At 42.7% G+C, this 25,877-nt stretch overlaps 1 protein-coding gene across 1 annotated transcript; it reads right to left on the reverse strand.

The window, feature by feature from the left end:
- Nucleotides 1-958: 958 nt before the first annotated feature.
- On the reverse strand, nt 959-25,522 carry SLC7A9 (solute carrier family 7 member 9). The gene is made up of 12 exons (XM_026652860.1): nt 25,418-25,522; nt 21,552-21,699; nt 19,939-20,181; nt 18,762-18,887; nt 18,338-18,437; nt 15,646-15,690; nt 12,713-12,836; nt 11,306-11,409; nt 10,453-10,549; nt 9,452-9,601; nt 8,520-8,694; nt 959-1,023 (listed from the first exon to the last, which is right to left on the reverse strand). The coding sequence occupies exons 1-12, from the start codon at nt 25,520-25,522 to the stop codon at nt 959-961; spliced, it is 1,482 nt and encodes a 493-aa protein (XP_026508645.1).
- Nucleotides 25,523-25,877: the final 355 nt, after the last annotated feature.

Genomic DNA, 25,877 nt, shown 5'->3' on the forward strand with positions numbered 1-25,877 from the left:
ACAGAAGGAACGGCGAGCGGCTCACAGGTCGGTGAGCGGAGCCATTTGCAGAGACGGCTGGAGCGGCTCACAGGTCGGTGAGCGAAGTGGAGCAGCTCGTAGAGCAGAGCAGTTCATGGGATGGCAGGAAGTGGACTGGCTCGTGGTGAAGGCTGCGGAGGGCCGGCTGGCCGGCCTCGGATCACGTAAGGTGCCCCTTAACACCCTGCGTGCCCCCTTTTACTCTGGGGCTGCACTGACCAGGGACAGAGACTTTGGGGGTTGTTGGACTTTGGGTGGTTGCTGGACCCAAGAGACTTTGGGGGTGTTGGACTTTGAGGACTCGGGGTGATTTTTGGGTTGCTGGATTCAAGAACCAAAGGGAAAGGACACAGCTCAATTTGCTGGGGTGGGTCTTTTGCTCCTGGTTTGTGTTATGAATCCTGTTTGTGGTGTTTTTCTGATTTAATGCTAATGTCGTCTACCTCATGTTGTTAAACATTTTCTGCTACACTCAAACTCCGTGCTTGCGAGAGGGAAAGTATTGCCTCCTAGAGGCGCCCGGGGGGCGTGGTATGTAATTGTCCCAGGTCACTGGGTGGGGGCTCGAGCTGGTTTTGCATCGCGTTATTGAAATGGAACCCCTAGATACAGAACCCGGCCCTTGTTGCTGCCAACTTAGATGGGCAGAAGGGTTACACTATTATGTATGTGCAATCTGCTAATCATATTAGCAGAGTAGCAGTCAAAACAATGAAGCCATCCAGATCTAGATAGAATTCCATGCACAGAAAACTTCTGTTTCTCATGTTCTTAAGATAATATTGAAAACATATTGATAAATTATAATTGTTGCAAAAATAAAACGGCACATCAGGATGAAAAAGTCTGAATTTAGCAAGCATAAACATTTAAACTATTCAAGCTGCCTCACAAACATTATAGTACTTAAAAATAGACTACTGGAAATCAAATCCCTTTATTCAGGAACTTTCTCTGGTGGAACAACTTCTAGAAGCATCTGAAGGTACATGGTGATGGGCCCTGAAAATAAGTTATTGTGGTTAGAGATGTTTAACACAAGTTTGGCAATGTTAACTATATAGTTTAATTCAAGTTTACACCATTTCAATAACTCAGTGTAATGTTACATGCATAAGCATTTATTTTCCCCACTGTACAGACGGGGAAGACAAAACTTGCCTATGACCAAAGAGTACATTGGTAGCAGATTTGGGACATAGGTTCTGAAACTGCAGCACCCCCTGGCTTGAAGTGGTTTTCATCATATACAGGGTTTACAGTTTGGTTCAACGGCTCTTAGCACCCCCATGTACAAATTGTTTCAGCACTCCTGATTTGGGATGTGAATTCAGAAATTCCAGGCTCCCAGTTTTGTGCTCATTATAGTAGACCACACTGCCTTTCATTATGTAATATAAAGTAGCTTTAGTTTTGTGGACAGATGGATTTTTTTTTTTAAGGAATACCAATAATGTTGTGGGATTTATATCCTTTTAGAACCAGTCCAACTTTCCTTTTCAGTAGTGTCTCATTGCATCTTCCATCTCCCCCAGAAAATAGTTAGGAATTGTACTTTTAAAGAAGACTGTAAATCACTTCATAAACAGACCTGTAAGGGCACTGCTAAAACATAATCATTTTCCTCTCACTTGCACACTGTGGAAGTTTGAATGCATGGTAGCAGGGTCCACATATCCAATCAGTGCATGGCAAACTAGTGCACTGTATATTTACGTCTCAGCTTGCTGCACACTAACCCTCTGTACACAAGCCCTAAGCCTGTCATTTTAGTTTCCATTTCATGCTGTTAATTTTGTCTTTGTTAGACTGATTGTGAAGATACTAAATCTTGAAAGAGATCTGAGTGCAAGGTAAGTGCCAGAACAGAAAATAGGTAGGTGTATTTAAAGTCACTTCAGTTACTGGCCAGGGCATTTCCAATTTATTTCGACTTCTAAATTACCCAGGAGAATTGAACGGTTCAAAATTTCACCTTAAATAAAAACAAGAGTTAAAAGGATATTGCCAGTGGAAACTTACGGTAAGCTATTTTATATAGCCTTTGCACTGATACACTGGTATGTATCACTTTTCTTCAAAGCATTTTATGAACTAAATCTCATCAAATCTTATGTTCTTCTTCGAGTGCTTGTTCACGTCCATTACACATTAGGTGTACGCGCGCCGCGTGCACGAACGTCGGAAACTTTTTCCCTCAGCGGCTCCCGTCGGGCCCGCAGAGTCTCCCTTCCCGCCAGAGCGGCGCCCCGCCCTAGCGTATATATATCCCTGCCGGCCCGACCCTCCCTCAGTTCCTTCTTACCGCCCGTGGCGACGTTGGAACAACTCTATCTCTCATCAGAGAGAGTGTCCCTTAGCTAGCAATTAGTGATAGTTATCAGTTCGTTGTAGTTAGGTATTTAGTGTTAAGTAGTAGTAGTTTTCAGTTCCTCACAAAGACCTAAAACTTCTTTGTGATAAGTGTTTGGCCAGCCCCGGCACCGGCCCTGGGCGGCGGGGCATGCCGCACGCCCAAGGCTTCAAGGCTTGTGCCATGTGCCGCAGGCCTATGCCATTGAGCGACCCGCACGACTCGTGTCTCCATTGCCTGGGGGAAGCTCACCAAAAGGAGCGCTGTAAAATCTGTAAAGCTTTCAAACCCAGGACTAAGAAAGAGAGAGACTTTCGCCTTAAACAGCTCCTCATGGAGGCTGCGTTACAGCCCTCCTCTTCCGCGGCACCGTCGACCTCGGTGCGGAGTGCCCCGGCATCGGTTCGCGACCCGACGCCGGCGGGGCAGCCTAAGCCTACGGTGCCGCCTCAGCGAGAACACACCCGGCACCGTTCTTCTTCGCCGGCCAAGTCGAAGGGCCAACCCAAGGCCCGGGGACGTTCCCCGCACAAGAAGGTAGCACCAGCGAAGACCGCAAGTGCTGCCAAGGCCGTTACGGCCCCGACACAGATCCCGGTGCCAGTGGCTCTGGCGCCGAAAGGCCCGTCGAGCCCCGGGATAAGCACGTCGAGTGAGGAGGAAGGGCTGGAGGAACTGTTGGAACAGCCCTCCACCCCGGACACATTTGAGGCAGCAAAGGACCTCATTGAATTGTCCGCTGAAAGCACCCTCCGCGCTAAAGACATTCCGCTGCGACTGCCGTCCAAGGGCAAGCCGGCGATGATGCGCCCATCACGGTCGCCATCTCGGCACCGGACACGGCGCCGGTCCCGGTCAAGCTCCGCCTCGGTGGACTCCCGGCTTCCCGCCGCGCAGCGGGCCGCACAACAGTCAGGCCCCGACGCGAGCGAGGCACCGTCCCAGCAGCCCGGCTCGAGCAGGCACCGGGACGCTTCGGTCGCAAGATTCCCAAGACCGTCCTCCCGCAGCCGTTCCCGGTCCCGGGGTCAACGGTACCGGTCCAGGTCCAGGTCTGCACGGCGCTACTCACGGTCCCGTTCTCGAAGGCACCGCTCTCCGACTCCGGACCGGCACCGCTCCACGGCACCGCCGTGGCCCTCTAGATCGCCGTCCCTAGCGTCAGAAGAGGACTTGGGCCTCTCGAGCAGATATGGCCGCAGAGCGCACACCGCTAGAGAGCACGAAGCCTCTTGGCAACCACATTGGAGCCATCCTGGACAGTGGCCATTCTGGACCCCGTGGGCCTACCACCAACAAGGCCCTCCGTCCAGAACCTCGAGATCGGGGCCCCTCAGGACACCGGTCCCGCTCTCCACGGTGCCGCCCTACCCCCCGTGCGGAGGCCACGGTCTCCAGGCCGCCAGACAGGGAGAGGGTGGACTCGGCACCGAGCACGGCACCGTCCCAGACCCAGGACAGGGGACGCACCCCAGAGAGCCATCCCGCCAATGAGGAGTTGCAGGAGGACGAGGACACACAGAAGGCCATGACCTCCTCCTCCTCACTGGACGAAGCCGTGGTGGGCACAACAGTGTCCGGCCCTCCCCCGATTGACCATCGGGCACACCAGGACCTGCTCCGCCGGGAAGCCCTCAATTTGGGGTTGCAGGCAGAGGAGACGGTTGAGCAGGAGGACCCGATGGTGGACATTCTCAGCCCGGAGGGTCCCTCCAGGATCGCGCTTCCGCTTATAAAGACGGTACAGTCAAATTATAAGACTGTATGGCAGACGCCAGCCTCCTCTGCGCCGACTGCAAAGGGCGTAGAGAGAAAGTACTTCGCCCCATCCAAGGGGTTTGACTTCCTGTTCTCCCATCCGACCCCATGTTCGCTGGTCGTTTCAGCGGTCAACGAAAGGGAGCGGCATGGCCAGCAGGCCCCAGCCCCCAAGGCCAAGGAAGCGAGACGGTTGGACTTGTTCGGCAGAAAGGTCTACTCGTCCGGAGGCCTCCAGCTGCGGATCGCGAACCAGCAAGCGATCCTCAATAGGCACAATTTTAACTCCTGGGCATCAGTGTCTAAGTTTAAGGACGCCTTGCCTCAGGGATCGCAACCCGAGTTTGCTGCCATAGTAGACGAGGGAAAGGCGGTAGCCAAAACCTCCTTACAGGCCTCACTCGACTCTGCTGACGCGGCCGCTAGGACTATCGCGTCAGGCGTGGTAATGAGACGCTCAGCATGACTGCAGGCTTCTGGCCTTCCCCCTGAGGTGCAAAACCCCCTCCAGGACCTTCCGTTTGAGGGTTCAGGGTTGTTTTTGGAGCAAACGGATGCCAGACTCCATGGCCTCAAGGACTCGCGGGCTACCCTCAAGTCTTTGGGGATGCACACCCCTGTGATGCAGAGGAAGCCGTTCAAGCCCCAACCTCCACAGAGGCAGTACCATCCTCGCCCTCGGCAGGAACCATACCGTAGACGGGGCAGGGACAATAGGCGTAGGCGCAACAATACGCCTAACCAAGGCCAAAACCAGGGCCAAAACAAGCCGCAGCCGGGAAACAAACAAGGATTTTGAAGCTGCGATTGAGGACAGCGTACCCATCTCTTTTCCGGATCCCCCCCTGTGTTTCAGGGACCGCCTGTCCCATTTTTTCTGTGCTTGGTCTCATATAACATCGGACCGCTGGGTCCTGCACACGGTGGAGACAGGTTACGCCCTTCAGTACTCCTCGCCCCCTCCCTCCCACCCACCACCCCCGTCCCTCTTCAGGGACCCCTCTCACGAGCAACTCCTCATGCAGGAGGTACAGACCCTCCTCGCTGTGGGGGCGGTGGAGGAGGTTCCTCCGGACCTCAGAGGAAAAGGGTTCTATTCCAGATACTTCCTCATTCCCAAAGCGAAAGGGGGCCTCCGTCCTATCCTGGACCTTCGCAAGCTAAACAAATACTTGCAAAAACCACATTTCCGTATGGTGTCCCTTGGGACCATCATTCCTTCCCTGGATCCGGGGGATTGGTACACTGCCCTCGATATGAAAGACGCCTACTTTCACATCGCCATTCGCCCGGCCCACCGGCGATTCCTGCGCTTCACTGTCCAGCAGCGCCATTTCCAATTTACGGTTTTGCCCTTCGGCCTGGCAACAGCCCCACGTGTCTTCACGAAATGCATGTCTGTGGTAGCAGCCTTTCTTCGAAAAAGACGGATGCGTGTCTACCCGTACTTGGACGATTGGCTCCTGGCGGGCCGGTCGGAATCAGAGGTTCGCGCCCATGTGTCACTGGCGCTACAAGTATTCCACGAACTCGGTCTGCTAGTCAATGTACCCAAGTCATCGCTAGTCCCCACACAGAGGCTGGATTTCATAGGGGCAGTCCTGGACTCGGTGGCGGCACGGGCGAGTCTTCCTGTATCGCGGTTCCTGGCTATCCAGGAGGCCGTGACCTCTATCCAACAATTCCCCACGACCACAGCCAGATGTTGCTTACAGCTCTTGGGGCACATGGCGGCCTGCACACACGTAGTCGGACACGCCCGCCTCAGACTCCGGCCGCTGCAGCTGTGGCTGGCCCAGGTATATCGCCCCAACAGAGACCCATTAGACATGGTCGTCACGATCCCAGCTCGGGTATCGAGCGCCCTCTGTTAGTGGCTCGATCAACAGCAGGTTTGCGCGGGGGTCCCGTTCGCCGCCCCACAACCCGTTCTGACGTTAGTTACGGACGCGTCGGACCTGGGTTGGGGGGCACACCTAGGGGACCTGCGCACTCAGGGCTTGTGGTCCAGGGAAGAACAGTTGCTTCACATCAACCTGAAGGAGCTGAGGGCGGTTCGCCTCGCCTGCCAGACCTTTCACGCTACCATAAGAGGACACAGCGTGTCGGTTCTGACGGACAACACTACCGCCATGTTCTACATAAACAAGCGGGGCGGGTCCCGGTCCTCTCCCCTCTGTCGCGAGGCACTCCTCCTCTGGGACTTCTGCATAGCCCATTCAGTACACCTTCGGGCTGCATATCTCCCCGGGGTCCAAAACGGGTTGGCGGACCGTCTCAGCCGGTCCTATCTCATGCACGAGTGGATGTTGAGACAGACGTCCTACGTTCAATCTTCCTGAGGTGGGGGTTTCCCCAGGTGGATCTGTTTGCCACCAAGGACAACAGCCAGTGCCCTCAGTTTTGTTCATTCCAGAACCGCAGTCCTGGCTCAATGGCGGATGCCTTTGCAATCCCGTGGGGCAGGAGCCTGAGATATGCCTTCCCCCCATTCCCGCTCATCCACAGGGTCCTCCTCAAGACCCGCAGGGACAGGGCGTCGGTCATCACTGGTTCACGCCTCTGTTGGAACTGTCCGTGACCCCTCCGATAACCCTCCCCCTTTACCCCGACCTCATCACGCAAGACCGAGGTCATCTACGCCACCCGAACCTGCCGTCGCTGCATCTCACGGCATGGTTTCTCTCTGGCTAAATGATATGGAGCACAGGTGCTCTCAGGAGGTCCAGCAAATCCTCCTTGGTAGTAGGAAGCCTTCCACAAGGGCAACCTACCTTGCCAAGTGGAAACTCTTCTCCCTATGGTGTGGGCCTCACCACATCCAGCCCTTGAAGGCCTCGATACCACTGATTCTGGACTACTTGCTGCACCTCAAGCATCAAGGCCTCGCCCCCGCTTCAATTAGGGTGCATCTGGCCGCCATATCGGCGTTCCACCCTGGGGAATCGGGGAGTTCGGTGTTCTCCAATCCCACTGTAGTCCGATTCCTCAAGGGGCTGGAGAGGATGTTCCCCTACTCACGCCCACCAATACCTCCGTGGAACCTCAATCTGGTCCTCACTAAGCTCATGGGACCGCCCTTTGAACCCCTAGCCTCTTGCTCCCTCCTGCACCTTTCATGGTAGGTAGCGTTTCTCGTGGCCATCACATAGGCTAGGAGGGTGTCGGAGTTGAGGGCCCTCACCTCGGAGCCTCCTTATACAGTCTTTTATAAGGATACGGTGCAGCTAAGGCCTCACCCTAAATTCCTCCCGAAAGTGGTCACGCATTTTCACATGGGGCAGGACATTTGTTTACTGGTGTTCTTCCCCAAGCCCCATACGGACCCAAGCCATCGCAGCCTGCATACCCTGGATGTTCGTCGGGCTTGGCTTTTTATCTGGACCGCACCAGGCCTTTTCGCAAATCGACTCAGCTGTTTGTTGCCGTTGCGGAACGGATGAGGGGCCAGCCAGTTTCAACGCAACGCCTGTCGGCATGGATTGTGCTTTGCATACGTACGTGCTACGAGCTTGCCAACATACCAGCCCCACAGATCAGGGCTCACTCTACTAGGGCCCAAGCGTCCTTGGCGGCCTTCTTGGCACAGGTCCCGCTCCAGGAGATCTGCAGGGCAGCCACCTGGTCGTCAGTGCATACCTTCACAGCCCACTATGCGATCCATCATCAGACCAGAGAGGACGCGGTGGTCGGCAGAGCTGTGCTTCAATCTGTTATTCCTTGACTCCTACCCTCCTCCAATGGTAAGCTTGCGAGTCACCTAATGTGTAATGGACGTGAACAAGCACTCGAAGAAGAAAAAACGGTTACTTACCTTCTGTAACTGTTGTTCTTCGAGATGTGTTGTTCACGTCCATTACACTTCCCACCCTCCTTCCCCTCTGTCGGAGTCACCGGCAAGAATGAACTGAGGGAGGGTCGTGCCGGCAGGGATATATATACACTAGGGCGGGGCGCCGCTCTGGCGGGAAGGGAGACCCTGCGGGCCCGACGGGAGCCGCTGAGGGAAAAAGTTTCCGACGTTCGTGCACGCGGCGCGCGTACACCTAATGTGTAATGGACGTGAACAACACACCTCGAAGAACAACAGTTACAGAAGGTAAGTAACCGTTTTTTATCTCAATTTGTACACAGGAAAAAACTGAAGCAAAGATGTAATGTGCTAAAGAGCTTGAATTAGAATTCAATAGCTCCGAGCAATTTTTGCTATGCTTATATCAAAAGATCATGCCTTTCTTTCAATGTAAGTTAGATGTAATGGTTGACTATAATGAGAATTTTTACTCAGGGGAGAAAGGAGTGGTTGCTACATCTTAGAGGTATCCTGTTGTATGCCTTATTTAATGGAAATCTTTGTTTGCAAATCACCTGTAATACATATACTTACTTGATATTTTTTGAGCCCAGTTGAATTTAAAATGAATGAAAAGGACATAAAATATAAGTCCTCCAAGCATAAATAAAACACAGTAGAGATATGCCCATTCAGGTTCACTGATGATTGGCGCGAAAACTAGTAAAATGGAGACTATTGTCACTAAGATGGGAATGACGATAGGTATCTGTAATAGACAAAGCATAAAAGTATTTAGCAAATTCTGTGGCCATTTTTTCTTCATATTGCATACGTTTACTACATAGCTTGTTGAACGTGAGAAGTTACTTTTACCTCGTTTCTGATATTTTTAAAAAAATATTCAGAAGAGAGTTCAGGAAATTAGTGAAATGGTTGAGAGGCTCAGCAGCAGCAGAGGGTCAGTTTGGCTATGTCACAGACCAAGACCACTCTGGCTATGCTATTGGTCCCAATGCTAGAACTGTATGAATTCATTGTAAATCATAAACCTGAACTTCAGTAGGATGAACTCTCCAGAAGGGTCCTGCCACCAACTCATTCTGACCTATCATGATCACTCTGGTTGAAGCTTCCCACCCCTTCTTCATTATCTGCAGCTAGATTTCTTTCCTTTTTCCCTCACCCTTTCACTATGGCAGGCAGCAGAGGTGTGTCAGGGTGGACAAGATGCCAAGACCTGTACTTCTCTGACCCTCTGCCTGTCTCTCTGTTAGTTCTCAAGGGAACAGAAAAAGGAACTATACTAAGGAGTAGTTTCCTGGGACAAAATGATCTTCAAAGGAAAGGGATCAACTTCTCCAGTATGTTTTTCAATATTCCAAACTCCCTGGACAAGTCCATGCCTTCTTGTTAATGGGGGTGGAGGAATACCAGTAGTGGAGAGCCACTTTTCTTACCATCCTGAGGTCCATGATTGGTTCATTTTTATTATGTTTAGAAATGTGTTCTAGTACTGAACTTACCTTGATTGGTCTTTTGAGCTCTTTTCTTGTAAATCTCATAACTATGAGTGCAAATACAGTCAAACCATAAAATATCCAGACGGCAAAACTAAAGTAGTTTATAAGTGTATTAATGTCTCCAGGGATGATATAAATAATAGCAATGGCACCCTAAAAATAAAATATGAAAATTAATGTGGACTTGATAAGACAGTCGGTGTAGCAAGGAAGAATGGCGCGCTCACTTTTATGGAGGGCACAGTTTTACATTCAAACTGATCCCATACACAATGAGTGTATGTGTTTTTGCTCTGCTTTATGGTGAAGATTCAGCAAAAATTCAGCATACTTGATACCCTTTCCTGAGAATGGCCTGATCTTGCAAACATATGTGCTTAATTTTGAGTATGAGTAATCCCATTAAAGTCATGCTTGAAGTTCAGTATGTGCATAAGTGCTTGCAAGATATGTGCCAACATGATACAAATCTTTTTTCCTGCTTGAATAAACCTACTTGCTAAGCATGATGAAGTGTTTGTATTGATGCTACATATATACATAATGAATCTGTCAAATTTATTACACCTATTTTACAGGCCATGAATGTTTGCAGGAGAAAAAATTCCTAGATTTCTTGTATTCACAGAAACCCTGCAGTGAGCCAGTTTGACCATCAAGATAATTTTACTCTACATAGCTGATTTTCATTGTCAGTACCCTACTTCTTTCCTAAAACTGAAAGAGTTGCATTTTAACATTCCAATTCTATGAACTTTAAAACACGGAGAATCTGCATCTGGTATGGAGTTAGATTCAAGTTGATCTGTTTTTATGTATTACATAGTCTTTTTGATGTATAAAAGAATATTTCAGCTATTTCCCTGTATATGTAACTACATGTGCATGAAAGTATGTGTAGGGATAGCATTGTGTCATTTGAAGAGCCAATGTAACTTCACATCTGAGTATTTTAGATTTTTTTAGCTGAAAGTTTTATTTCTTTGCTTAGCATTCATACTTACATAAAATATGATAGCAGGTGCTGGGGTGAAACGTTTAACACTAATGTAAGACAGCACCTTTAGCATGTGCCCTTCACGACCTGCTACATAAACAAGTCTGACAAAACAAAAACACGTTAAGCTGGTTAGTGGGGCATCTACACAGATTCAAGTGGTTCTATTTTTCAGATATCTCCAAATACTCAATATTCTTCACAGAGTGCCATTTAACTATTATCTATCTATCTATCTAGGCTATATCTATATATGCTTCTCAAGTGCATCAAGCCTAATTTAATATTTACTAGAGTGTAGGGAACAATCACACTGGTTGTGGAGGAGGAATTATAACTGCTTTCAAAACAAGTGCCTAACTCCATTGAGCACAGAAGTGAAACTGGTTAATTAATTCAGAGAAAACCATTGTTTTCCTCTCCCTTAAAAAAAATTCATCACAACACTTTCAGCACAAATGTAATTTCACGTTGTATGATTTTAGGGATTTAGAAACCTTGTGAAGTATGAGGTTTTGCAAACCTCTCAAATATTTGTACACGCACAAAACTAGTTGAAGTTATAACCTCTTTAATTTTTGATTTTCAGGTGACTGTTTGTTATTTTTAAAGAACTGTTTTTTAGCTGAAAGAAGCCTGTACTTGTTTACAGGCATTTTAGGAAAATGTTTAATCTCTCATTTTCTAACTTTCTCAACCTTTCATAGCTACTGGTCCTTGCTGAGGATGGGCTACATGACTAAGTTTGCAAGTATTTTGTTCAATCACTTGTTTAAATTAAACCCTAGACTTAGAAGACATTATATAACTTCTTTCTGTAAATCCAATTATGTATTCTGCTATTTAGAGTTAAAATTTACCTGCCAGCAGTAAAACAGGTCCCATTGGCTGCTCCAATTGTCGAAAAGGCCACAAAGAGAGGAACTATCCAAGAAGCTGGATAAAGGACCCGATCACCAAATGTCTGGGACCAGAGGATTAAAATATAGACACGTTAATATAACATCTATCATTTTTCCACTTTGTAGTGTGTCCACTGGTGTAGGAACCAATCAGATATACAGTAAATGAACTTTAAAAATATATTTTACCTTTCAAAAAAATCTATATTAATATAATTTTACATAGCTTGCTTTTATCCCAAATTATTTTGCAAACTATATACAATAATTATTTCACCTACCATTCTAATGAAAGAACCTTGAGACTACAACACAATAGTTGTGTTGCTATGACCCAATGCTACTATACAGCAATTTAAGACAAGAATCTAAGAGTATCATATCCAACTGAAAGTAGAGGGAATTTAGATACTGAACATGTCAAATTGGAATCTGATCAAGATACCAGCACTAACATCCTTACTTTTGCTAAAAGTGGCATGGGAACTTAAATATAGGTGAGTCTCAGGGCCTCTCATGTGTCTTATCACCAATGTCCACTATCACTCCTTCCTAAGTACCCTATGTTTTCTGGGTAACCTGCCATCCTGCCCTGACCTTGCTTAGCTTTTGAGATCAAATGAGATATTTCTACAGGCTTATATTCTCAGTGTTGATCCAGTTTGATCAATTTACTAGTAGCTGATGTAATACCATTGATCTAATTTAATAATATGTTGATAGGGACACTCAAGACTAGTAATCCTAAAATCAGATTACCTAGCTGCGTTTTAAGTAAAGTATGCATGCACATTGCATCAATCTCTGCTCTGCAGCCATTTTTGTGAGTAGGCAGGATATTGAAATATACCAGAATCCAGCTCTCTAAAAGCAAGAGTCTGTTTGCCTGTACAATGTTCATTGGTACATGAAGTATTTCTGCATGGATGCTCCTCTTCACTGTGCTGTGCATGCAGAATGCAGCGTGTCATGAATTGTTTGTTTTTTCCCCCCCAGAACTAATGTAGAGAGGGATACAACCAGGGATTCAGATGTTTACCAGTGAAAATAATTGTCATGTCCCCCTCACTAAGCATTGTGGAATAAAAGCATCACTAAACTGCAAATACACTGAAGATTTCCTGTAGAAGATAAGCTGTCTCATGCATACTAAATTTTCACTTTCTACAAACTAATTTCAAAAAGATACTTTTACCTCTGTGACATAATTAAAATATTGATAGAGTTAAAAAATGTACAATGGTACTGAAAAATTCTTTCCTGAAAGCCAAGAAAGTTAGGATTTTTTTATGATTTGGACTCAGCCCTGCAACAAAAATAGTGTCTCACTTGGTACTTCTAATCACAAAATGAAAAGTGGCTTACCACAGCGACCGCCTGGGACTGCAGAAGTTCTGTTGAAGTCATTATTGTGAAATATGAAATATTAATCAGAACATAGCAAACTGAAACCAATGGGATTCCAATGATTATAGAAAGTGGTAGATTTCTACAGAATGTAAAAACATAGTATCAGCATTTCTAAACCACTAGGCAGTTTTATTATAATGGACTGTAGGCTCTTTCCTGTTTTAGTTCAAATTTAGGATTCTAAAAAAATCACAGATATCTTAACTAGTAAATATTGTATATGAATCATTGTGTTAAGACTGAAGGATCGCTGTTCAGGACAATCACATTTTTAGGAATTCAGTACCTGTGTTACTTATGCTATCATGGATGATTAAAATTGAAGGAATTTTTAAAATTTAAATTCCTTTTTCAACATTTATGCTATTCTCATTTTTCACTAAGCTGAGTAAAGTGAAATTCCAGTTGGGTATTCCTGGTGCATGTACTTTCTAGTTCTCATGTAATAACATAGTAGCTATTCACTCATGGGATTGATGCAAAGGTGAGTCACAACTTCATACAAATTGGATCTGACTGTACCTGACCCACGTGTATCTGGCAGAGCAGATCAATGCTCTGTGTGCTCTGACTAGAACAATATGTTATATTTACTGGATTTTCACAACTGCCGGGGAATGGGTAAATCCCCAGCCCGCCCTGTTTTTATTTCCATTTAACAACAAACATTTTTGTTCCTCTTACAATTTGATAAAATTTGTTTTTACAAATTCTACATTCACAAGTATTCCTTTTTGCAGCCAGTACCTCAAGTAATTCATACTGATGGCTCCTCCTCTTTCCACAGGTGATTGGCAGGCAGCTGATGAGTCAGAAGAAAAGGAGAGTCCCCTTCCACAAGGGCAGAGTAGTGCTACTGTGCATTGAGCCTAGTTTCTGTTTTGCCTCATGCATGAGGAGCATGATGTGCAGCTGCTAGCAGGGACTTTTTTTCTTAGGAAGATGCATGCAAAACCATGGGTAAAAATTAGACCTTATCAGCTGCTCTTTTTGCAGTGGCCAGTAAGCAGATACAGAAGCACCTATGGCCTGAAATGCCTGGGCATGTATCAGTTCCACCTCAGGACCCAGCTGACTGCTGAGTCTAATAATACAGACGTCTGCTACTTTTTTCATAAACAGGTGGTCTCTTATTTCTGACTCGGCTCACAGAAATAAAAGTCAAGCCCTCCATGTTGGCCTCTCCTGGCACCACAAGCACATGAGTTTTTCCCCACATTCAGACATCCTGCTGCTGGCTCCCCTCTGATGGTGCCTTCCCCTCCCCTGTGCCTTCATTGATCTAGAGCTCGCTTGGAAGCCAAAGTTTCCACAGCTGCTGCCTCTCTCACTTGGCCGAACTGCAGAGGTCAGTCCCTCTCTAAGGACCACAAGAACAAGAATCCCTGTGGAAAGTGGCCACTCTTTGAAGCCTGAAAGTTCTTCCTTTCCAAAAGAGTTCCCTACCCCCTCAAAAATCTTGACTTCCCAAGCATGTCTCAAAAGGAAAGGATCCTGCACGTACTTGCCCAGGTTCAAGCATTTGCATAGGGAGGATAATATTCAATCAACTGATTACCACTGAGACTGTTTTTTGTAGTGCAAAAATGCAAAGCACCTTGAAAATCATCGATTTCTCAGTGGATTCAACAAAGTAAAAGCCCATCAAGACCAAGGGACAGGCTCCCTCTTGGGCAGGAAAATTGGGGAGGAGGAAACCTCTGTAAACAAGATTTATATGATCATCTGGAAGTGCACTTAAAGTTTAGTAAGCATATGGATGTTGTTGCCTTATCTAATGCAAATTTTGGCCGACACATTCTAAATTCAACAATCCCGTTTAATCCGGTATATTTTTAAAGAGTCTTGGCACAGAGGTTTTTTCCATCCTAGTTCAGCTGATTGGTACTGACATTTAGAGTCCACTCATATGGATTACTGGGGCTACTTGCTGCAGAAAAGGGATTTGTTCCCTATCTGTAAAATTGGTCTCTGGGAGAGTAGCTCCAGTAGTCCATATGCCAACCTAGTTATTGTTGTTCCACATAGATGGTGTTGGATGATAAGCAGTTCTGTTAGTGAATTAATTCTAGGGTAGTCACTCTCCTGGTTCTTCTGTGTGTACTAGCAGCAGTGACTTCTTGTGGTGGGAGCCTCTTCTTTTTCTGTACTGGCTGCCTGCCTGTCAATCACCTGTGAAGAGAAGTCAGGGTTACTAGACTTACACTTTGAGAAACCCATTTTACAGGTTGGGAAGAAATCTTTTTTTTTTTTTTAATTGTCATTAATGTAACTATTGTGCACTCTTAAGATTTTCTAGAAGAGACTAGGAAGATAGGAAGCTTGATGTATGTGTCTCTAGGCCTGCGATTACTTCTGAATGAACTTTTGGTAGTTTCTCTTGACTTTAGCACACAACTTCTCACTCCTAATGGGAATTGTGTATGCACATTGAAGGGAATGATATAGTCTGTATTCAGGCAATTTTCTATACTCTAGAGGGGCTTTCCCCACTATTTATTTATTTCTATAATAATAAGATTGAAACCTCCCTGACATCCGTGTGGATGCTAATCAAAAATTAAATACTCTATTAAATCCAAAGTAGCAGTCAGCAAGGGGATGGAAAAGAATTAATTAGCATGCATTCTCTGTACTCTTTGCATTGTAAAGTCATGGAAATGAATAATTAATTAGAGATTCAAAAGTATACAGTAATCAATGTAAAAAACAGAATAAATGCTAATGAAATTATTCCTTTGTGAACAAGCACCAAAACTTCTGAGTGCCCAGTTCTTAACCAGAGGGAGAGTAAAATATGCAGCTGCTATTAAGACTTCTAATGATCTGATTGTGGCATTAGAAATTGTGCCTTTCTTGTTTTCTAGGTTATCTTTTGGTTGTCTCACCTGTAAGGATTTTTAAGTTCTTCTGTAATGTAATTGAGTTGATTCCTGCAAAAAATCCATTAGCAGAAGGTTATTCATAATCAGATCCTGAAATGCCAAATTACTTGAAAGTCAGGTCTTTATTTCTGACATCACTGTTGCTGCTATTCAACCTCTAACAAGAAAAAAATGTAGACCAGGTAAGCTCCTTAACTTAACCAAAGCATATGACATGGAATTAGATCTGGGTTCTGTACCCAGGTCTGCCTCTGTTTCATTATATGACACTGGACAAGTCCCTTAACCTCTCTGTGCCTCACTTTTCTCATCTGTAATATGAGATGAATAATGTCAATGGCATTGCAAGGTTTAGGGGTTTGGATTTTTTTGTAAGTACTTTGAGTAGAAGGGACTGTAGCACAGTGTGGTGTTTAAGTGTATTGCTCAGGTAATGTGTAATTGCCAAAGTGTAAGAATCTAGCTAGAGTACTGCCAGTACGTCAGACAGACAAATTGCTTGGATTAATGGCAGGTTTTCAACAAAGCTCACATGCCACAAGGCTGCTTGTGACCTCCACAAGTTCTGGAAAACATGAATCTTTTCTAATAAAAACATTTGTACACCAACTACAAACCTAAGTGCTAGGGTGACCATATTTCCCAAAGGGAAAATGGGATACCCCCAGCTGTTCGCCCGAGCCCCTGCGTGGGGCTAGCATCTCCACTTCCCCCTCTGCATGTTCCTCTGCACCGCACCCCACTTTTTTGACAAAAGTGAGCATTTCTCCTGTTTGCTCTTGCTAACCGATCGAGTCAACAAGAGCAAATGGGACAAATGCCCACTTTTGCACACCAAAAAAAAAAAAGTTGGAACGGCCGGGACAGGGCTTAAAAAGGAATGTATGGCCACCCTACTTAGTGCCTTAGTGCAAATACTATCATTTAGCAATTAAATAATGCAAGTTATATAATCTCTTATCCACAAGGCTTTCATGAAAACTTTTATAAAGTTTTTGCAACCACCAGAATGACAAATTTAAAATATTCATTTTCATTAGACTATGTTATTTTTAAACTAGACTGTTTTATGCTCATAATTGTAGAAGATTGACACAGGTGTGGTTTTTTTATGCTTCTGTGATTGATAGAAATGTGAAAAGAGTTGGCAGTTATCTACAGATATTAGAGACCAATTCTCAAACCTGAGTGGCTAAAATTAAACCTTCAATTCAATATTTAGGCATCTAAATAAGCTTTAGGCAGTTAGCTAAACAACTGATAAATAACCTGATTTTAGGCATTTGAGTTTGAAAACTGAATCTTGAAAGATTAAGGTCCATATGCAGCAAAGTATTTAAGCATGTGCTTAAAGTTAGACACATGAGTAGTCCCTTACTCTGGTGCTTAAAATTAAGTATGTGCTTAATTACCTTGCTGAATAGGGAGCTAAATAAAGACTTTTCAAGGCTGAGTGAAAACAGTATTGATGTGTCACAGCTGAGTCAAGAAAAACAAAGCCTGCATTTTTGTAAGGTCCCTGAAGTGGAGGTAGCCCAAACTGATGCCCCAATCCTGCAAGGTGAATCATGCGCACAGACCCCTGCTCACCCATGGTTTTCCTTGCAGTATCAAGGCCTGAAATGTGTAAACCCCTTCCTAGGAATCAAAGGAGATGAAAATGTATCCACATTGTTTTAATATTAAACTTAATATTGTTTAATTAAATATATTCAGAAAGTGTAGACTTCTTGGGTGGTTAAAATAATTAAGTATTGGGAAATAGTATTTTGTAGTTTTCTGTTGGATAGTGAAGAAATAATTTTATGAAATAAACCTATAAGCATTCAAATTTAATATATTTTAAACATAAAGCAGTCACTTTTAGCTAGGGCTTTGGAGTTCAGTGGGTAAACAGATGTGGGAATATGCAAATTTGTTTTGGACACTGGAGGGGCTCCCTTTTTTTTTTTTTTTTTGTTTAATACAAGAGAAATGGAACATGAAGTAAATAGTAATAAAAGATGAACCACATGGGCTGAAAAATCCAATGCGTTTTTCCCAAGTTCATATCAAGAACGTATACATACAGTCTATAAATATATCCATAGCCACTAACAGATTGCCCATATTGGCAATCGTTACAGAGGCGCTAAGGACATGAAAATCTGTAGAGATGGTCCCACCAGAGCAGGATTGAAGCAGTGTATAGAAGCTTGCACTATGTGCTACTCAGGATATATCTGTTCATTGAATTAAAAGAAGATTCAGTCTCAAGTGCTAATCAGTCTGACATATTTCTTGAATACTAAAATTCACACAACTTCAGAAAAATGTTTTGTATGTGATGCTAGAGTGAGGAGGTTAAAAACAAACTAACTTCCAAGTGATATTAGGGCAATGGCTCAAATTTCTGAATGGAAAGAATGTAACTTTATGGTCCTACACCAGCCTCACCCCCACAGTATCTGAGCACCTTACACCATGTGTCCTCTTGTGGTCTAGTCGGGTATCTTCCCCCTAGGGCATGGTGCTTTGTTTCGTTTTATTTTAAGGTGGTGGTGCTGTTTTTCCAATGCTCTCTACAATTATTCTCCATAACAAGAAGTCAAACTTCAACTTTCCCAAATAAGACGTTTAGGTGAGTTTTACAAGAAGAGATAAAATCAGTTAGACTCTTAAATAGTAACCGATAACAGTAATAAAAAAATCTTACCATCCATCATAGGCCCAGAGTCCATTATAAAATGCCAAACTGATAGAACCAGCAGATATTTTAGCATCATTGAAAGAGTTTTTAAAATTTTCTGTTTTTCCTGCAAATGAAACAATTGATACTGAACTATGCTGAGGCAAAATGAAACAATCACCACTGAATGAAAGCAACATTTCATGATCAAATTTTATTTTGTATAGCACTTTGACAGTTAAAGTGAACACTTAAATAGTATTTTTTTCCTAAAAGAAAACAGGGCAGTCAGCGGGATCTGGTATCAAAAATATATTAAATTAGAATAATCTGATCATTGCTTGTTTGCTTTGTTTTTCAGTGAATGATCCAGTAGCAAGTCATGGCAGAAACAAAAGTACTCTCTAAGTTACTATCTTTGTAAATCTAAAACCAACAAAAATTAAATTACCTTGTGCAAGGAGAACAATTCCACTTACAATAATAATTATGACAATGATCATTTTAGCAGCAGTGAAAAAATTCTGAACATAGCTCCCCAACTTCACACTCAGTGAATTCACTGTGGTAATAATCACTAGGGGAAATAAAAATTATATTTTTCAGTTTAAATGCCATAAATCATAGCACTATAATAATTGAGTTTAAAGACACATTCACAATATAATTTTTTATCTTCGGTTCAGACACCCAAATATGTATATCTTGTTTCTTATATTGATTTGTAAATTCCATGTAATTATTGCAATTTCCTGCATTTGATGGATTGTTCTAAAGAATGAGAACAATTTTCTGAAACTGAGGATTTCTTGGCAGTCTCTCTTGAAAAATATTTTTAAAAGTTGGGATAACTTTGGGATCTATTTTTAAAAGTTGGGATCTAGAACAGTGGTTTCCAAACTTATTCCGCCGCTTGTGCTGGGAAAGCCCCTGGCGGGCCGGGCCGGTTTACCTGCCGCATCCACAGGTTCGGCCGATCGCGGCTCCCAGTGGCCGCGGTTCGCTGCTCCAGGCCAATGGGAGCTGCTGGAAGTGGCGGCCAGTATGTTCCTTGGCCCGTGCCGCTTCCAGCAGCTCCCATTAGCCTGGAGCAGCGAACCACAGCCACTGGGAGCCGCTATCGGCCGAACCTGCGGACGTGGCAGGTAAACAAACCGGTCCGGCCCGCCAGGGGCTTTCACTGCACAAGTGGCAGAACAAGTTTGGGAACCACTGATCTAGAAAATATAAGCTTGGACCATTTTTTTCTTTTCATTCTTTCCTAGAGATACACATGCTTCTTAGCTCATACTCAGTAATAGGGTGTATAGATAACTGCATAAGGAAGAAACCTGATTGTTTAGACCTTCTAACCCTAGAAGTGAAGCTTCCTTTAAGTTAAACCCACCCTTTCTATCAGTGTTATGAGAGACATTAGATATATTAGGTATCAGTCATCAAGTCTAGCCCTCTTCCAATGCAAAATTGTTCCCACTAATACAGTTTTCTGTATGGTTTTCTAGTGATTTATGCATACTAAGTTTTAATAGTTAAGAGATGAGGCTCCTCCTACTTTCCTGGAAAAAATAAATCATGAATGCTACACAGTTTCATAACTCAGTCCCCTTTAAAAAAAATAGAGATCTTACCAATGGCAGCTGCTGCAAGACACTTAATGACTACTACGGGTGGATCACAGCCTGGATAAAAAGGAGCTGAAGCATATTCTGCAAAGCTAAGACAAATGATAGCAAATGAACTGGGTTTGATGACCAATAAACTAGTCCAGGAAAACAAATATGCTGGAATAGGACCAAATGCTTCCATAAGGTAAGGATATTCTCCCCCTGATTTTGCGATCATTGTGCCTAGCTCAGCATAACATAGCGCACCTGAACAAAAAGAAGAAATGCAGTTAATAGTCAAGTGCTTTTAGTTCATACACTTCTTTAAGCTATGTTTGTTTTTAATTAGCTCATTAAATGTAATAATTAATATAAAATTAAGGAAATGGCTATAAACACATGCTATATTTCATTATATTTGTATAACATCATAAGTAAATAGTGACCGAATTTTTAAAAAATTATAATTTGCCAAAGGCAGTTCCATAAGTTAGAAAATTATTGAAAACTAACAAGTTACTGATTAGATCTTATAGTTGAGTGCCTAATTTGAGACTATTTTTGCAGACTCAGTTTGTAAATAATTCTTGCTAACTTAATTATGTTTAGTTGCTTAGAACTGAATGCAATATTCCAGACACAGGTGCCTCCAGACTATGTAGAGGAGAGAGTTTTACTTCCTCACTCCATGATGTCTGTATAATTAGTTCAAAATTGCATTGTATTTTTTGCTTATTTATTGCATTACAAACTCATGGCTAATTTGCTTTACATTATAACAAACTCATTTTAAATAGTTACATACTCAGAATTTTAATCTATAACATGAAACTTACTCCTAACCTATTCTTTTGGATTAATTCCTTGTTTTGTAAACCCTTTATTATATTGGACTTTCAGGTAGTTTAAGATATTTTTGGCAAATATTTCTATTTTAGTTTTCTGTTTAGAAACTCAGAATTCTATTAGGAAACAGCAGACTAAAGGAAAACTGCACCCAATACTGGCTCAGTAGTTTGAAAACTCAGGGGGGAAAAAGCAGCACAAGTCACAAAGCACAATGAGGAGTTGCTTTCAAATACAATTGGCATTTCTGAGTTTATTGCTCATGGGTGGCAACTTGCTGAAAGTTGCATCACTTTTGCTCAGAGCCCAACAATAAGAAACTATAAATTTATGTCCAGTTTTAATGTTTAACATTTTATGTAAATATTACCTATTTAAGGCCAAATTTCAAAAACTAGCCTCTAATTTTGCACCTGCAAACAGGGCTTTGTACAATGAAATTGTGGAGGTAGGTATGCACTGTGGGCCTGCTTCTGCTCCCATTGAAATTACTGCGTTATTTTGTCATTGACTTCAGTGGGAGCAGAATATGTCTTGTTTGTGCTCCCATTTGGTGGGATATGCAAAATAGGAGGCTAGATCTAAAGGTCAAGTGAAAATTTGACTTGTACAGTTTTCTTCTAATACTTAATGTTCTTTAAACTGCTTAATTTGTGGCAAGTTTTTGCCCAACCACTGAGCACAGTGGCTGGCTAGCATTTTGGTTTGATGTGAGCAGAACCATCTAATTTTCATAATAGAATACAAGAGTAAAACTGGAAATATAAAGACTTTTCCTTTCTTTTGCTTACCTAATGTAGAAAGAATTCCGCAGGCTGCCCAGATGACTAAACAAGGCCCCACAGCTCCAACATTGGCAAGTACCGACTTTGGAGAAATAAAGATGCCTGAGCCAATAACTGTACCAACAATAACGCAGATCCCACTGATCAGGCCCACCTTGAAATAATGAGATATTCCAGTAAGGTAACAATATTAACTTCTTGTGCTATTATGCTGTTAGATGAGAGAGAGAACAGTCACCATTAGTAATTTTTCTGGCATCACACATGCAGCTTCTGTTCTATTGATAGACATGCACACAACTTAACTGCATATCTGCTATTTTTAAGACGTGTTCACATGCCATAATACAGCATAATGGCCACCTTTCTCAAAAACACAATTAATATGACCTGGTGTATCTAAAGATACAATAAACTGAAATGGCAAAAGACAACAGTAGACCTCAGTGATTGTTGGCAAATATTCATAGGCCATAGATCACTGCTATGCAAAATAGTTTTGAATTTATTCATCAGGCTTGTGTTTTTAGAATAGCCCTGAAATTGCTTCTGTATTTTGAGATGCTTTTTGTTTTAAACAAGACATATGTTGTACTCTGTTTCCTAGTAGAAAGCACACATCACATTGATAGTTGTCAGCATTCACTGTAGAAAAACAGGGCCATGCTGAGGGAAAATAAAAAATTAGAGAGTTGTGTTCAGTTGATGAGAGTAATTAATTAGTTACTAGTTTGTGGAATCAGAAACCTACATGGTTAAAATTCTAAGAAGCCTGATCAGATCCTGATCAGACAAGACATAGATATTAGTTTTGGACAGTGGAATTTACTAACTTTGCTCTCATTTGATAGCAGAGAGGGCACTATAAGGGCAGGTAAACGTAGAAGTAAATATTTGAAATATTAACTATTATATGATCTTTTGCTTGCCCCATGACTACTGGTTGCTTTATTGACAAGGAGACAAGCAGAGGCAGAGCCTGGCTAATATAGGTTCCCCCTCCCATGGAAATTTGATAATTTGTCATCATTCTAACTATTTCACAGCAGATAATTATGGTAGAAACATGGGACTGTGAGCAGATCTTAAGCTGAGTGCCACTACATTTCTCTACAAATCTGATCTGTCCATTGAACACAATGCACAGCAATCCTATTCCTGATATCCATAGTTGCTACTTTCAGACCAAGAATATGTTCGGTCATAATTGGGTAGGATTCCATTTAGTTTCTGTATCTTGATCATGCTATTGAAGTGGAAGATTTTTACTCATTTGGATTTTGGCCAGTCAACAGTTTTGGTGGATAGTTAAGGAACATGCAGTCCTAACATACTGTTCCAGCATGCCTGTTTCATGATGTTCAGGGCCAAAAAAACTCTTTGCAATCCTGTTAATAGAAGACAAAGTGAATGGAAGTAAGTGAGAACAAAATGCTATTACAGTTTTCATTATATTGTTACTGTTGTCTGCAATAAAAAGCCATGTGTGAGATCCTGTGATGTGTTCCAAATATTAAACAGACATACTGGCCAATACTGAATTTTTCTCACATTGCAGTATTTCAGGATTATCTCTGGTTCTAACAACTGACAGTCTATAATTAACTTAAGGATAATGATTACAGTGCACTTTGCTTATGTGTTTGCAGCATTAAAACTGAACCTATTAACTGCATAAGTTACAGCTTACAGTGTGCCATGCATTCACCTTTATCCTTACTAACTGCAGTTATGTCTTCAGTGTGGAGCAGAACAAACAGATATATATATTCCTATCTCTAAAAGAGCACCTCCATGTCTGTTTGTCATGTGAAACTTATTGCACACCAACTATTAAATGATTTAAGCACTGTTTGGAGTATTCTAATATACATCATCAATTTGAAACCATTGACACTAGAAAAATGTGTGAGTTGAATACTGCGGTTTCTGTATTAGTGTGCAGCTTCCTGGTGTTTGAAGCAAATAGCCATACCTTTGCTAAATGCTAATCTTGCTTGAAGGATGCAAGTTGCACGGTACCAGGCTTGTTACAAGTTTAAGGGTCTGATCTTGCAAAGTACTGAGTGCCCTCAACTCCTATGAAGTGGACAATGGAAGTTGAACTTACTCAGCACCTGACCAGTAAGGATTCAGAAAATGAAAGATTCAGTTCCACTGTGTGGTCCTGTAAGTGTTTTGGTATTCTGTGCTGAAAATCTGATCCCTGTAAGGAGTTTCCAAAATACTCTTCAGTGACTCTCAGCTGATAAGAACTCAAAATGGCTGCTAAATAAAGAATTACACCCTTTTCTTGTTCCATGTGGGGTCTCTCTCCTCCCTTTCATGTTTATAGTGGAAGTTATGTACACACAAAATAGTGATGATTAGAACAGTTTTCTTCATCATGTTGGAGGTGCTCTTTCTTACTCTAAAGTGGCCTGAGATACAAGTGTAGATTAAGATTAAATGTGACCCTGAGCCACCAGAAGTTAAGGCACCCCCCAAAAATCAAATCTTCCCCATGGGATGGGCTTCTTCCACTTGCCCTGTTAGCCACCAATGGACTTTTGGTTTCTCATTGATATTTTGATGCCTCATGCTCCCTCCCACCACCAAACCTGGATTACAAACATCTCTCTCGCCTGTTGAGATCCATGAGATATTTGAGACGAGTCAGAGAAGCTTTTTTGAGAAATTGGAGGGGATATTGTAGTTTCCTCTCAAAGGTTAGAGAACACAGTGTATAAATACATATTAATTGAAATAAGTGCACTGAAAACATGTGAGCAGTGTAATTAATGAGAGTTTTACAGGTTAGAGAGGTGCGAGTGACAAAAATGTTGAATTCTCTGTTGTCTTCCATAATGTTCTGGGATATTCTCTATGGCATCGGCTATTTAAGATCCTCACAAATGAGGATGAGGAACTGTGATACATGACAGTATGGGTAACATTTTCAAAAGCAACTAATGGAGTTAGGAAGGCCTAAGCCTACTGAAAGTCCAGGGAACTTAGGCTCCTAAGTGGCTTAGCCACTTTTGAAAAGTTTACCCTATATGTTACTGGATCTGTTGTGTGCCACTCACCAAATTTTTAAGTGGTTTTCAGACTTTGAATTAGATAAACAACATTTTTTTCTTATAATCAATGGGAACTTTGATTTATGACTAGAGCTGGGAGACAGCAATTTTTGAGACTTCAGAAGTTTTCCTGTTCCACATCAGACCTAAGACCGTATACATTTTTTAGAGAGAAGGGAGAAAGAGTCACCTAAATAGACAGTAGTCTGGGATGTGGGAGACCCAGTTTCGAGTCCCTTCTCTACTTGATTTGGAGTAGGGACATGAACCTGAGTCTCCTACACCCCAGATATGTGCCCTAAACACCAGGCTGTTCTGGGGTGTGTCTTTTTCAATCTCTTGTGTTGGAGTTGTTCCACTTCATATCAATAAATATTCATTGTGTCAAAGAGAGAACTACTATATAGTCAAATGACTAGAGCTTTCACCTGGGATATCAGAGAGACAGGTTCAAGTCTCCACTACAAATCAGGAAGAGAGGGTATTTGAATCTGGGTCTCCCACATCCCAGATGAGTGCCCTAATCACTAGGCTATTGGCTATCCTGGGGTGTTTTTCCCCTATATGAGCTTGACAGTTTCCCAGCAAAAGTTTTATAAAAAATGGATACATTTCCGTGAAAAATTTTGGTTTTGATGAATCAGCATTTTCTGCCAGAAAATGTTGTGTTAGAAAATTCTCAACTAGTTCTACTTATTACTAACACAGAAATCAACCACAGCCTCACTGAAATACTTGTGCTTCTCTGTTACATTTAGCATTGCTATACAACCCTCTGATTAAGGTAAATATTTTAGAAAACATTCTTGCCTCTTTCTGTAGATTCATAGTTTTGGACTCTTTACTTTGGATGGATTGTTCATCTCTTTCCCTGTTAGTCTTTCCCTTTCTTTTACTCACGTTTTCTTCACCCATTTGGCTTATTTGATGTTGAGATATCTATAGATATTAAACAGAACTAACAAATATTTAGCTTTATTTTACTATTATATACAATCATTAATATACAAATATGAATTTGAACATTTTACAAAAAATTAATCTATTTTTCCTCATAGTAGTAAAAACTCATTTTTCAAAAGAGTAGATGCACAAACTTGTGTATATTGGTACATCTCCTTTTCACCTTCAATTACCACCATTAACAATTAGATGCATAAATATTCATTTGTTCAAGAATCATGCTAATTGGATACTCAGACTAGGTATACAAATGTGGACTAGGTTGTTTCCCAGAATGTTTAAGTAATGTATTTTTAACTGATGAAGC

This window comes from Terrapene carolina, unplaced genomic scaffold (genome assembly GCF_002925995.2).
Source record: "Terrapene carolina triunguis isolate 2854851 unplaced genomic scaffold, T_m_triunguis-2.0 Scaffold130, whole genome shotgun sequence".
Lineage (NCBI taxonomy): Eukaryota > Metazoa > Chordata > Testudines > Emydidae > Terrapene > Terrapene triunguis.